This window comes from Erythrolamprus reginae, chromosome 5 (genome assembly GCF_031021105.1).
Source record: "Erythrolamprus reginae isolate rEryReg1 chromosome 5, rEryReg1.hap1, whole genome shotgun sequence".
Lineage (NCBI taxonomy): Eukaryota > Metazoa > Chordata > Lepidosauria > Squamata > Dipsadidae > Erythrolamprus > Erythrolamprus reginae.
Window position 1 is genome coordinate 4,127,280 of NC_091954.1, and position 15,096 is coordinate 4,142,375.

General features: G+C 43.5%; 1 protein-coding gene across 9 annotated transcripts in view; it reads right to left on the reverse strand.

The window, feature by feature from the left end:
* ZMIZ1 (zinc finger MIZ-type containing 1) overlaps positions 1-15,096 on the reverse strand; it is a 479,806-nt gene that overhangs the window by 11,819 nt on the left and 452,891 nt on the right. For 8 of the 9 annotated variants that reach the window (XM_070751999.1, XM_070752003.1, XM_070752002.1 and 5 more), the window contains 2 exons: positions 11,928-12,091; positions 1,647-1,895 (listed from right to left, as the gene is read on the reverse strand). In XM_070751999.1, the coding sequence (XP_070608100.1) occupies positions 1,647-1,895; positions 11,928-12,091 (413 nt within the window). The remainder of the gene's footprint in view (positions 1-1,646; positions 1,896-11,927; positions 12,092-15,096) is intronic. The other variant, XM_070752004.1, reaches the window with a different exon arrangement.

Sequence of the window (15,096 nt, forward strand, 5' to 3'; positions counted from 1 at the left end):
ATAAAATAGTTCTTAAGAAGAGGCAAAAAAAAAATCCTGAACACCTGGTTCTTATCTAGAAAAGTTCTTAAGTAGAGGTGTTCTTAGGGAGAGGTACCACTGTATTTTGCTTCTCATCCAGAAAGCTTCTTCAATTTTTCCAGGAAAAAAACAACTCCTCCTCCAGAAAGTCCAGTTGCCATTTGGAAAAGCACTTAGGGGGTTGAGATGAATGAGAATCTCCGCAGATGTTATCCAGAAGTTAAATCAGAGATTTTATAACAAGCCACAATTTCCCATTGGCTTGAGGTCACGTCCTTGAAGTTTATTGCCAGAGAGGAAATGAGGAGCAAAGCACAGAATGGATTTGAATTTCATGCATTGTCAGCTCTTTTTAACTTCCCTGTCTGGTTCTCCCATTGTCTATGCGCTCCTAATCTTGCTTTTAACAATATATAACCGATATCTTCTGTCGCAGCACGGTAGATGGGACCATGAATAAACCCAAACAGGCTTGGCTAGCCCCCAATGAACTCCTAACCAATATGTGGGCATAGACCAGTGAGGGTGAACCCTGTTTTTCCTCGGGTGCCAAAAAAGCATGCACGCCTGCTATCGCACATGCACGAGTGCCCACACCCATAATTCAATGCCTGGGGAGGTTGAAAATAGCTTTGCTCCCCCCCCCCCCGGGAGCCCTCTGGAGCTTGGAAACAGCCTTTTCTCAACTTCTAGTGGCCCCATGTTTCGCCCTCCCCAGGCTCCAAAAACCTCCCTGAAGCCAGGGGACGGTAAAAACGCCCTCCCCCATCCCCCCGGAGGCTCTCTGGAAGCCAAAAACGCCCTCCCAGAGCCTCTGTGTGAGCCAAAAACCAGCTGGCTGGCACACATATGTACGTTGGAGCTGAGCTAGGACAACGGCTCATGTGCCAGGAGATATGACTCCACGTGCCACCTGTGGCACTTGTGCCATAGGTTGGCCACCACCGGCATAGACTACGTAAAAGCCAGGGCTCTCCAACCTTGGCAACTTCATGACTTGAGGACTTCAACTCCCAGAATTCCTCAGCCAGCAAAGCAATAGCACTCAAATCGCTTCAAAGTGCTTTTCCAGCCCTCTCTCGGTGCTTTATGGAGTCAACATATTGGACATGGAGCCTCGGTGGCCCAGTGGTTAATGCAGTAGTGCAAGCTGCTTCTGCTGATCACCGTCTGCCAGCAGTTTGGCAGATTGAATCTCACCGGGCTGAAGGTCGGTAAAATGAGGACCCAGATTGTTGGGGGCAATATGCTGACTCTCTATAAACCGCTTAGAGAGGGCCGTCAAGCACTGCGAAGCGGTATATAAATCTAAATGCTAAATATTGCCCCCAACAATCCTCATTTTATCCACCTCGGAAGGATGAGCATGGTGAGATTTCCTGCCAAATGTGAGGCAAGCGGCAGTCAGCAAAAGTAGCCTGCAGTACACCCCTCTAACCACTGTGTCGCTGTTGGCTCATAGCTGACCTAGCATAGCTGGCTGAGGAATTCTGGGAATTGAAGTCCACAAAAACCATTCAAAGTTGGAGCACCCTGATGATTAAGAGGTATCCCTTCCTTCCACCTTTTCTGACCTCGGATGCAACTGCGAAGGGAAGGCAGATGACAGAACGACACAGACTTACATCCAGCGAAGGTTCCGGCATGTCGGAGGTCCCCTGCCCACCAGGTTGAGCTTCTAAAGCTGTCGAGGGGTTAAAAGCCAGGTCGCTGTGAGGATGGTTGCTAGAAGCGGCCTGGGCCGGCTGCCGGGACGGCTGAGTCGGGGGCCCACTGTGATGTAATGGCTGCCCTGACTGGCTGCTGGGATGAGGGACGTGCAAACCTTGAGGCATGGAGCTATGGGATTGATCAGTGTTGCCAGGATGAGGGATCTGCAGAAGGAGGAGAGAAGCGGGAGAGCAGACATGAGGAGATGAGGTGGCCAAGCCAGGAAGATGGGGAGAGCATGGTGGGGGCGGGAGGGGGGCAAATTGTTTCACAAACCGTCATCGCTACAAGCCGTCATCGTCCAGAAGAAACCCATCTGGGCGCTCGCCTGTCACTGAACCCACGGCATTCGAAACACAATTTTTAGAAAAATACTTGGATGAAGAAATGGAGTTGTAAAGTACCGTATTCTTCAGAGTAGAAGATGCACCTTTTTCCTCCCTAAAAGAGGCTGATAATTTGGGTGCGTCTTATAATCTGAATGTGGCTCTAACTAGTTGCTAGTGATCTTCCCAGCTCTTACCTTGCTGGCTCTTTCATTGTTTCTCTCTGCAAAAAATGTTTTCCAAGTCCTAAGTCTTGGCAGGGTTTTTGTCATTCCTTTAACTTGCTCTGAATAAGTTTCTTTCCAGCCTTAACCAGGTGCTAATAATGTCCCCAGCTCTTACCCGCTTGCAAGCTCTTTCATTGTTACTCTCTGCAAAGAATGTTTTCCAAGCCCTAAGTCTTTGCAGGGTTTTTGTCATTCCTCTAACTTGCTCTGAATAAGTTTCTTTCCAGCCTTAACCAGGTGCTAATAATGTCCCCAGCTCTTACCCGCTTGCAAGCTCTTTCATTGTTACTCTCTGCAAAGAATGTTTTCCAAGCCCTAAGTCTTTGCAGGGTTTTTGTCATTCCTCTAACTTGCTCTGAATAAGTTTCTTTCCAGCCTTAACCAGGTGCTAATAATGTCCCCAGCTCTTACCCGCTTGCAAGCTCTTTCATTGTTACTCTCTGCAAAGAATGTTTTCCAAGCCCTAAGTCTTTGCAGGGTTTTTGTCATTCCTCTAACTTGCTCTGAATAAGTTTCTTTCCAGCCTTAACCAGGTGCTAATAATGTCCCCAGCTCTTACCCGCTTGCAAGCTCTTTCATTGTTACTCTCTGCAAAGAATGTTTTCCAAGCCCTAAGTCTTTGCAGGGGTTTTTTCATTGCTCTACTTGCTCTGAACGTTTCTTTCTGGGTGCTAATGATGTTCTCAGCTCTTTCTGGTTTGCAAGCTCTTTCATTGTTACTCTCTCCAAATAAGGTTTTTTTTAAAGCCCTAACCAGGGGATAAAAGAATGTGCTGAAGCTGACCAGACTAAGGACACTAGCCAGATGAATACGTGGTAAGCAGATTCTTTCCCCTATTTTCCTCCTCAAAAATTAAGGTGCGTCTTATGCTCCGGTGCGTCTTATACTCTGAAAAAATATGGTAAATCCAGATCCAACCTCACGCCTTGAAAATTCACTGTACTTGGGAAAGTTGAAACTTCTTTCGTTTTTGTTGAAACTTCTTTCAATGCTTTTTTTTCAAGAGGCACATGGATTTTCTTTGTTTTTTCCCCTGAAGAGGTTTTGCTTCTCATCCAAGGACCTTCTTCAGTTCCCACTGAAGTGACTTCGTCAGAACTGAAGAAGCTTCTTGCATGAGAAGAGAAATGTCTTCAAGGAAAAAAGAAGTCCAGTTGCCTTTTGAAGAAAAAAACATATTTGGGGCAACCATGACCTGGATGACGAAAAATCTTGATAAACACTTAGTTTTGCTAGTATTTATTTATTTATCAGATTGCTATGTCGCATTTCTCAGGGCGGCTCAAAACAAAGAATGCAATATGTGAAGAAATCTAATATTTAAATATTTAAAAGTACTAAAAACTCGGTACTAAAAACATAAAAAAATCTAATTTACATTAATTCTAAAACCCCCTACACATTTAGGAAACAAGACATCCACATTCATCTTCATTATTCTTCATTCATGGGCCAGGGTTATCAAAAGTTCTTAGTGCCCCCAAACCTGTCGACAGAGATGTGTTTTCAGGGCTTTGCGAAAGACTGGGAGGGTGGGGACGGTGCGAGTCTCCGGAGGGAGTTGATTCCAGAGGGCCGGGGCCGCCACAGAGAAGTCTCTTCCCCTAGGTCCCGTCAGGCGGCACGGGACCTAGAGAAGACCAACTCTGTGGGACCTAATCATTTGATAGGATACATAATTCAGAAGATGGTCCCCTAAGTCAGTGTTTCCCAACCTTGGCAACTTGAAGATATTTGGACTTCAACTCCCAGCAAATGCTGGCTGGGGAATTCTGGGAGTTAAAGTCCAGATATCTTCAAGTTGCCAAGGTTGGGAAACACTGCCCTAAGTAATCTGGTAGGTTAATTTTTAGTTAACTTTCTAGTATGTTGACTTCTTCAACATTTCCGGTATGAATTCTCATAAACGGAGCACAATGTTCTGTGTTTTCCTTTGGGCCAAAATACTTTCCAACTAAACAAACACTCCGCAGTCTGCATTGGTTGCCGATCAGTTTCCGGTCACAATTCAAAGTGTTGGTTATGACCTATAAAGCCCTTCATGGCACCGGACCAGATTATCTCAGGGACCGCCTTCTGCTGCACGAATCCCAGCGACCAGTTAGGTCCCACAGAGTGGGTCTTCTCTGGGTCCCGTCAACCAAACAATGTCGCTTGGCGGGACCCAGAGGAAGAGCCTTCTCTGTGGTGGCCCCGACCCTCTGGAACCAGCTCCCCCCAGAGATTAGAATTGCCCCCACCCTCCTTGCCTTTCATAAGCTGCTTAAAACCCACCTCTGCCGCCAGGCATGGGGGAACTGAGATACACTTTCCCCCTAGGCCTTTACAATTTTATGTATGGTATGTCTGTATGTATGTTTGGTTTTTTGTATTAATGGGTTTTTAACTGTTTTTTAGTATTGGATTTTGTTGTACTGTTTTACTGCTGTTGTTAGCCGCCCCGAGTCTGCGGAGAGGGGCGGCATACAAATCCAATAAATAATAATAATAATAATAATAATAATAATAATAATAATAATATGTGGTGTTGTGGTTAGCTCTGGCCCAGCTCCTGCCCCAAGGACTGTGGGGGCCTGTGACATCCAAATGTCACAGGCCTGTTTTGCTGCCGACAGCTTCGCATGTTGTTTTTACCACTGTTGTTAGCCGCCCCGAGTCTATGGAGAGGGGCGGCATACAAATCCAATAAATAATAATAATAATAATAATAATAATAATAATAATAATAATAATAATAATATCCTCTGAAGAAGGGAGTGACTGTGAGATGGGACCTTCAGAGGGGGGCCTGGCAGGCAGCCCAGGAAGAAGCCAGCCATCATCTTCCTTATCTTCGATAGACTCTGATGAGGAAGCAGTGATAGATGCACGCATGCGTAGAGCTATGCATAGAAGAGAACAGCTTCGCAGATATTATAAGAGATAATAGAGTCCACCTGTGGTTGGGTAGGGTTCAAGTAATTAGGGCTGCTGTTAAATGGGCAGCGTGCCGGCCTCGCAGTGTGGAAGATGATCGGATCAATTCAATTCAATTCAATTTATTAGATTTGTATGCCGCCCCTCTCTAAAGACTTGGGGCGGCTCACAACAATGATAAAAACAATATTATAGTGAAACAAATCTAATATTAAAAAGAAATATATATATGATCGTGCTTGTGGAGTTTGCATTGTCGTTCTGGATTTTCCCAGGAACTTGTGTTTGGATTTCAGGACTCTGGCAATAAATCATAGTGAGTTTACAACGCCGGAAAGGAATAGCTGTGACAAAATCACAGCTACTGGTTAATGGACTTGAGTTTGTTGTTTTTGTTATTTCACAGCATTCAAGTTTATTTGTTTTTACAAGTGAGCCCTTTCACTTCAAAAGAGGGTTTTTCTTCTATTTTTCTTTGGATAAAGAAACTATTGTGGCATTTTGCTGTGTGTGTGTCTGTTTTTGCTACTTTTACTTTTAATTGAAGGCTGGTGCCAGGAGCCGGCAGTGTAAGGAAACTCCTTAGTTCTAGGTGGCTTCTCTCCTTGGTTAGCTTCCAACCATGTTTCATGTCGAGCCTTCAGGTTTTTGGAGAATAGGGTGACCTCCTCTTCTTTGTGGCAGCTCCTCAAATATTGGAACGTTACCTCTATTCTCCCCCCACCTCCATTAAAGTAGACATGTCCAATTCATGCAATCATTCTTCAGATGTTTTATCCCCCATTCCCCTTATCATCTTTGTTCCTCTTCTCTGCACTTGTTCTAGACGAGTGATGGCGAACCTTTTTTCCCCTCGAGTATCAAAAGAGCGTGGGCGTGCGCTATTGTGCATGCACAATTGCTCACACCCATAATACAATGCCCGGGGAGGGTGAAAACAGCTTCCTTGTCCCCCCCCGGGAGGCCAAAAACAGCTTGTTTCCCAACTTCTGGTGGCCCACTAGGGTCATGTTCTGCCCTCTCCAGGCTGCAAACATCCTCCTCCATCCCCTGGAGACTCTCTGGAAACCAAAAACGCCCTCCCAGAGCCTCTGAGTGAGCCAAAAATCAGCTGCCCAGCACACACATGCATGTTAGAGCTGAGCTAGGTCAACAGCTTGTGTACCAGCAGATATGGCTCCATGTGCCACCTGTGGCACCCATGCCAAAGGTTTGACATCACTGTTCTAGACTCTTCCCATCTATCTATCTATCTATCTATCTATCTATCTATCTATCTATCTATCTATCTATCTATCTATCTATCATTCTATCTATCATTCTATCTATCTATCTATCTATCATTCTATCTATCTATCATTCTATCTATCTATCATTCTATCTATCATTCTATCTATCTATCTATCTATCTATCATTCTATCTATCCTATCTATCATTCTATCTATCTATCTATCTATCTATCTATCTATCATTCTATCTATCTATCTATCTATCTATCTATCTATCTATCATTCTATCTATCTATCTATCTATCTATCATTCTATCTATCTATCTATCAATCATTCTATCTATCTATCATTCTATCTATCATTCTATCTATCTATCTATCTATCTATCTATCTATCTATCCATCATTCTATCTATCTATCTATCTATCATTCTATCTATCTATCTATCTATCTATCATTCTATCTATCTATCTATCTATCATTCTATCTATCTATCTATCATTCTATCTATCTATCTATCTATCTATCATTCTATCTATCTATCTATCAATCATTCTATCTATCTATCTATCTATCTATCATTCTATTTATCTATCTATCATTCTATCATTCTATCATTCTATCTATCTATCTATCTATCTATCATTCTATCTATCTATCTATCTATCTATCATTCTATCTATCTATCTATCTATCTATCTATCATCTATCTATCTATCTTTCTATCTATCATTCTATCATTCTATCTTTCTATCATCTATTATCTCTTGCTCATTTAACTATACTTATAATCAATCAATCATTTATTTATTTATTTAATTGGATTTGTATGCCACTCTTCTCTGAGGTCTCAAGTACCTTATAAACCAGGAGGCTCTCTATCTGCTACTTGCCCAGGTAGCTGAGCCTTAAGGTGGAACGTCGGTCTTCTACAAAGGCCCAAGTCCACCTTCCTGCCCCAAACGTTCAAGGCAACATGCTAACATTTGCAACTGGTCCTTCAGATAACACACAGATAAACTAGGACCTCTCCCTCTTTCGAGATGGGACAGGAAAATAACGAACCGAGCCAGAATTTGCAAAATTGGCATTTTACGTTTGTAAAGAAATCAGAGCAACTTTGCATATTTTCTGTTTTGAGAAGCAGGGAGAGAGAAGTGGGGGAAAGAGAGAGGAGATTCCTGTCATTTTCTTTCCTATCTGTTTTGCAAAATTGGGGAAATGTGTTACAGGAAGAAAGGAAGGAAATAAGGAAGGAAGAAGGAAGGAAGGAAGGAAGGAAGGAAGGAAAAGGAGGAGGGAGAAGGAGGAAGGAGAGACAGGGAGGGAAGAAGGAAGGGAGGAGGAGGAAGGAGGGAGGGAGGTAAGGATGGAAAGGGAAGGAAAGGAGGAACGAGGAGAAGGAAGGAGGGAGAGAGAGAGAGAGAGGGAGGAGACGAGTGGGCCCCTTTCTTAGTACCTGTTTAATCTCAGTCCTTCTAAAGCAGGGGTCAGGAACCTTTTTGGCTAAGAGAGCCGTAAACGCCACATATTTTGAAATATAATTCCGCGAGAGCCGTACGTATCTCCCTTTCTCTCTTTCTTTCTCTCTCTCTTTCTCTCCCCCTCTCTTTGTCTCTTTCTATCTCTTTCCCTCCCTCCCTCTATCTTTCTCTTTTTATCTCTCTCTTTCTCTTTCTCTCTCTCTCTTTCTCCCCCTTCTCCCTGAAGTGGGGAGGGCCGGGTTGGCACCAAGGGAGCTCGAGACGGGGTGCAAAAGCAAACTACTCTGCTGGCCCAGGCCCACATCGGAAGGAAGGAAGGAAGGAATGGTAAAAGGGGCGATCAAGAGAGGAATGGGTGAATGAATGGACGGAGGGTGGGAAGGAAGGAAGGAAAGAGGGAAGGGACAGGAACAGAGGAAGGGTGCAAAGAAAGCAAGGAAAGGTGTGAAAGGGGAGAGTAAGAGAAGAAGGAGTGAAAGAAGGGAATGAGGGAGGAAACAAGGGAGGAAGGAGAAGGAAAGCAAGAAATGGAGGGAGGGAAGGAAGGAAGGAAAGAAAGAAAGAAAGAAAGAAAGGGGGAAGGGACAGGAACAGAGGAAGGAAGCAAGGAAACTTATGAAAGGGGAGAGTAAGAGAGGAAGGACTGAAGGAAGGGAGGGAGGGAAGAAGGTAGGAAGGAGAAAGAAAAGAAGAAATAGAGGAAGGGAAGGTAAAAGAGAGAAAGAAAAAGCAAGAAAGAAAGCAAGAAAGAGAGAAAGAAAGAATGAAAGAGAAATAAAAATAGAGAGGGGGAATGAAAGAAATGGAAGGAGGGAAGGAAGGAGAGAAAGAAAGAGAAAGAAAGAAAGCAAGAGAAAGAAAAAAGAATGAAAGAGCAAGAGAGAAAGAGAGAAAGAAAGAAAGAAAGAAAGGCAACTTCAAAGAAAGGCTCACTGAGCATCTCTCACTCTCTCTCTCTTTCTATCCCTCTTTCTTTCTCTCTCTTCCTTTCTATCTCTCCTCTTCCTTTCTCTCTCCTCTCTCTCTCCCTCTCTTTCTACCCTCCTTTCTCTTCCTTCCTTCTCTCCCTCCCTCCCCTCCCTCCCTCCTTCCTTCCTCTCCATTTCTCTTTCCCTCCCTCTCTTTCCCTTTTCTTTCTTTTGGTCCACTTCTCTCTCTCTCCGCTTCTCCACTTGCCTCCCCCTCGCGCCTCGCCCTTCCCACCCGGCCACCCGCGCGCGCTTACCAGCAGCAGGAATTCAAGTAAGCCCAAAAGAAGCCATTGGCTCCGGGCGGCGTTCATGGCCCCCCCGAACCCCCAGCCCAGCTGGAGCTCCCTCTCGCCGCCGCCATCTCCCTGCGACTGCCTGCGGCCGCTGCAGCCCCCCCCCCCCTCCCACCGGGCCACAAAGGATATTTGCCGCCGACGCCAGTGAAGCTTCAGCTGGGCGGGGCGCTGCCGGTACTTCCCTCCTGGGGCTCCCGCTCGCAGCTGTCCCCCGGCTTCTGCTCGATGCCGCGGTTTTCGGCGCTGTCCTGCTGTGCCCCAAAGACGGAAGGCGGGAAAAAGGCGAGAAGAATGGAGCTCTCCTTCTTCCTGCCTTCCGTCTTTGGGGCCCAGCAGGACAGCGCCGAAAACCGTGGCATCGAGCAGGAGCCAGGGGACAGCTGCGAGCGGGAGCTCAGTGCTAGGAGCCCTGTCTGCGAGCCAGATACGGCCATCAAAAGAGCCATATCTGGCTCGCGAGCCATAGGTTCCCGACCCCTGTTCTAAAGTGTGTAAAATGGAGCTGAATACCGGGCTCAATTTCATTCTTTCCTTGCAGACGGTGCTATTTTTCAGCCTCAGCATAATTGCATTAAGGCAGGCCCTGCCGACCGCTCCATCTTCCCGTAGCCAAGAGACATTCCAGATGATTTATGGAAAGGCTGAAGTAATGGCTTCTCGGAGAGACCTCAGATGGGGAAGTGGATCTTAAATAATGACAAGCCAGGGCAGCTTTCCTCTTTTTAAAGGGGTTAAGTGTATTTTCCTTTCGGAAAAAAAGGATTTGCCTCCTTTTGGTGTCTGAATGTGTGCAGATCAGGGCAGCTGAACGTTAAGCCTGCAATGTTCTATAAAGGGAATCTGGAAATAAAGCAAGAATCCAAAAATGGGGGTTTTTTTGGGTGGTGGGATTTCCCCCCCCCCCTCCATTTATTTCAGAAAGAAAATGAGTCCATGTGCAAAATGCATGAGCATTAAGAAGTAGCCATGCCCTTAGATTGGATAACTGGCTGCTTTTGGCAACAGGAACGGCACCAACTTGGGACGTGCGTGAAGGTGGGTTGCTACCAGTTTGCTGAACTGGTAGCAGGAATCTCCGCCCACCTGCCCTGATGTCACCAAAAACGCTGTGCACATGTGCAGAAGTGCTGAGCGTGTGTTCCAGGAATGGGCTGCTGTCCCCACAGGGGGGAAGGACGCAGTGGGAGGTAGTAATTTTATGCACTATTTATTGAATACTTAATAGTTTTTTTTATTGTCCTTCCTTTTCTAGTACCTTAGTTTGATCCTTAATTACTTTTAAAACAGGAAATAATCAAATAGTCTGTTTTTAACCCATAAATGCTTTAATCATTTTAATGATCATCTAGAACTGAACCTTTATAGCAATGAAAAGAAAATTGAGCTACTTGCCTAATCTGTTATCCTACTGAACCGTGTGGGTTCAGATCAAAACCTTAAAATGGGACTGTGCTCCTCAACAAATAATGCTGTCTATCATTAATTAATTAATTAATTAGATTTGTATGCCGCCCTTCTCCGTAGACTTGGGGCGGCTGTAATTTGTCCTTTTTGTGGCTATTCAAATAATGGGACTTAATCAAAAGATTCCAAGCACCTATTTGAAAACTTATCTTGGCCGTTAAGCCACTCCCACTCAGTCACATGACCTTTAAGCCACCCCTGGGTCACATGATTGTCAAGCCGCTCCCACCTGGTCACACGGCTAGCAAGCCATGCCTACCTGAGTGTGATAGTAAAAAAAATTGGTTTTGTATTTTAAGGTTTTGTACTTGAACCCACAAGGTTCAGTATGATAACAGATTAGGCACGTAGCTCAATTTTCTTTTAATTGCTATAAAAGTTCAGTTCTAGATAATGATTAAAATGATTGCGGAGGCAGCATATTGTTAGATGATAAACACCGAATATAAATGTAAATTCATTGTATTGTATTGAAGATTGAACGTACAGTAGTCCCTCGCTATACCGCGCTTCACCTACTGCGGCTTCACTTCATCGCGGGTTTCTGAGGAAGTCGATCGGCAGATTTAAACAACCCGCCAAACTCGATCGGCAGGTTTTTTTTAAAAAATATATATCTAAAATTGTAAATACTGTATGTAAATACTGTATCTAAAATAAATACTGTGTGGGAAGGGTTTATAAACACTTAAAACAATGAAAACTTACCAAACAATTACAATATAAATACTTAAATAAGTACTATCAGTCGATAAATTCCCCATCGCGGATTTCACCTATCGCGGCCGGGTCTGGAACGTAACACCAGCGATAGGTGAGGGACTACTGTATATGATATTGCACTGTTTAAAAGTGGAGAAAAATAAAAAACTTTCACCCCGATAAATGATTAAAGCATTGATGGGTAAAGACATACTATTTAATTATCTCCTATTTTAAAAGTAATTAAGGATCATACTAAGGTACTGGAGAAGGAGGGACAATAAAAAAAACCTATTAAGTATTCAATAAATAGTGCATAAACTTACTACCCTCATTGGTCCCCCCCTCCCCTGTGGGGGCAGCAGCCTATCAGTGCTCTGCTTTATTTCCCAGGCATTGCCTTGCAAAGATGGAGCTGTCCATCTTCTTATAAACCCACCCTCTTTTCTTTTGTCTGCTGCCCCAGGGTGTTTTCTTTTTAAGGTTTTCTTTAACTTTGCTTATGGCGTATTCCCCCCGCTGCCCGCTGCCTGTGGACAGAAGGTCATATGAGCAAGGTAAATGAGTAAGAGCCTTACAGGTTCCTGCATGGGGTGACTTAAGGGCTTATCAAGCGCTGCCATGTTGCTGGCCATATCCGGCGGGTGCGACAACTGGGGGCCGTGCATGAAGTCGTTCATCGATGTCCCACCGGGATTCCCGTGGGGGAAATCAAAATTGCTGTGGCCTTGGTAGCTGTTACCTGAAGGGTCAAGAAAAGCATAAGTGGGAAGAGTAGAGTTGGAATCAAAATCAAACAAACGAGCCCAGGTCCCCTTCCTTCTTCTTCTGGGTTTAGATCAAACTTTAGACTGCCAGAATAAATAATAATAATAATAATAATAATAATAATAATAATAATAACAACAACAACAACAACAACAACAACAACAACAATAATAATAATAATTTATTAGATTTGTATGCCGCCCCTCTCCGAGGACTCGGAGCGGCTCACAACAATAAAGCATCATATACAAATCCAATGTTAAATGAATGAAGCCGCCTTCCTGGATTGTCGCTGGACACAAATTCTTTCTTTCTTTCTTTTTCTTTCTTTCTTTCTCTCTCTCTCCTCTTCCTTCCTTCCTTCCTTTGTGAAATTTATATGCCGCCCAAATCCAATTGGACTTTGGGCAGTTTACAGTAATAACAATAGTTAAAAGACAATGTAAAAAATACAGGTAACAATAATGACAATTAAGAGACAATGTAAAAATGCATTAATAATAATAATACACTTTTATAATGTAATATATTATTATTATTTTATAATATTATATTATAACATTATATTATAAATACTGTATATTATTATTGTTGTTGTTGTTGTTGTATTTTTATATTGTCTTTTAACTGTCATTATTGCTACCCTTATTTTTTTTTCTCCTTTGTTTTCAATCTGCATAGGCCCAGGATAGAACACTATCGGTTTTTTCTAAAACAGCAACAAAAATATACTGGCTCTATAAATTATAGGACTGAGATACAAAACCACGGTCAGCCTGTGTTCTACTGCAATGAATAGATTGAAGTAAGGGGAAATGGTTAGGAGGAACATGTGCTCACAGAAAAAATGAAAATTGAGCATCTCGGAAGGAGCACTGAAGTAAATTGAATTCAGTGTTCAACAGCCAGTGTGAAGTCCACATAACCCACAAATCCTTAGGGCGGTTGGCTTGCCTCTACTTTAGCACTTTGGCAATCAACTGTAGTTGATTCAATGAACCATTGGTTGACCAAGCTTGGCCATATTTTGGATTAAGACAAGGAAGGAAGGCAGCTGATTGCTCCTCAACTTCAACCGTGTTCATTTGGAAGAGATTGCCAGGATCAGGGCCCTACCCGACGTAATGCTCAAAATTGCAGAGGGAAGGATTTTAATCAATGGATTGACTTTAACGGTGTAAAACTGCTTAGTCACGGTGAATCCACAGATTGTAATGTAATCTGATTGGTTGAGAAATGTATATACCATGATGCACCGTTGCATAGGTGTGGCTTGTGAATTATTGTGGCTTGTCGATGATTATTGTGGAAGGATATCGTGGCTCGAGAATTGTGGCTGAGTATTGTAACCGAGAATAGTAGACAGAGATTGGTGAGTATTTTGTATAGTATCTTCAAGGTAAATACTTAGTGTAGTGTAAATACTTAGTGTAGTTTTGCTAGGAAAGAAGTGAATATTTTCTTAAGAAACTTTGCAGTACAATGTTCCCTCGATTTTCGCAGGTTCAAACTTCGCGAAAAGTCTATACCACAGTTTTTCAAAAATATTAATTAAAAAATACTTCGCGGTTTCCCCCCCTATACCACGGTTTTTCCCATCCAATAACGTCACATGTCATCACCAAACTTTCATCCACCTTCAATAAATATTTTTTTAAAATAAACTTTAATAAATAAACATGGTGAGTAATAATCTAAAGGGTTGTAAAGGAAATGGGAAATTGTAATTTAGGGGTTTAAAGTGTTAAGGGGAGGCTTGTGATACTGTTCATAGCCAAAAATAGTGTATTCACTTCCGCATCTCTACTTCGCGGAGATTCGACTTTCGCGGGCGGTCTCGGAACGCATCCCCCGCGAAAATTGAGGGAACACTGTACTTGTGTTCAATTATCTTCAAGACTACGGTTCCTGATATCCTGGTTTGAGGCGACTGGCTAGCTGTTTTAGCTATCTGGGTGGGCTAACTTCTGCAAAGCACTACTCCATCAGGGATGGCAGTTAGGACTTGAAAGAAAGACTTCTCGGGGAGGTGGAGAGATAGTAAGGGAGCTCTTTGCTCAGGAGTCTGTATCAGGGTCTCTGCAATGGAGAAACTGCAAGCTAGCAACCTGAAATGAAGATGTCGCTGGGAAAGATAGCTGGAAAATCGGTTTTAAACGGCTGGCCTGCTCTTGACCTTTGTGACTGGATTTGCTAACACAGTTGTCAAGAGACCAACACTGCACCTGCTTACTCGTTCACAAAAAGATTGATGCCCAGATCTATTGGTTTCCCCTAGAACCCTGACAATAAAAGCTGGCCTATTTTGTTCAAAGGGTTTCCTCTTTAAATAACCAAGCTGTTTCCTTGTCTGGAATTGGAAGTTGGTTAAAAAGGAGTTTGGCATGGTTAATATACTATTAACAGGAGACCGCCAAATAATTCCAGGGGCAGTTTTACAGATTGATCAATTGGAAGGATGAACAAAATGGCAAGAAATCTACTTGGACAGAAACAGGGAGGGGGGTATTTGTAGCTTGGGTGGTAGATGTTGTTGGCTTGTTTTCTGAGATTGTTGTTCAGTTTCCAAATGTTTCGTCACCAGGCTAGCAGTGATGGGCACCTACGGGTACAGTCAGGTAGGCAGAACCAATAGAAAAAAATTTGAATTTTTTTCTCCCCCTTCTGGGCTCTGGGTATGTTTTTCCTATCGTGGTAAATGAGGTTGAATGTGTATAATTTTAGAAGAGCTGTGCTTAATAGTAAATAGATAGGGGAATTGTAGGGAGGAGAGGCCAGGTACCCTAACCCAAACCCTTGACCTGAGTGACGTCAAGTTGGCCACCTTTAAGCCTGTCAGATGACTTTTAAGCCACCACCTGGTCATATGATTGTCAAGCCACTCCCACCTGGTCACATGGCTGGCAAGCCACACCCACAAAATAAGCCAAACCAACAATGTGGCAGTAAAAATTTTTTGCAGCCCTTCACTGCAGGCTA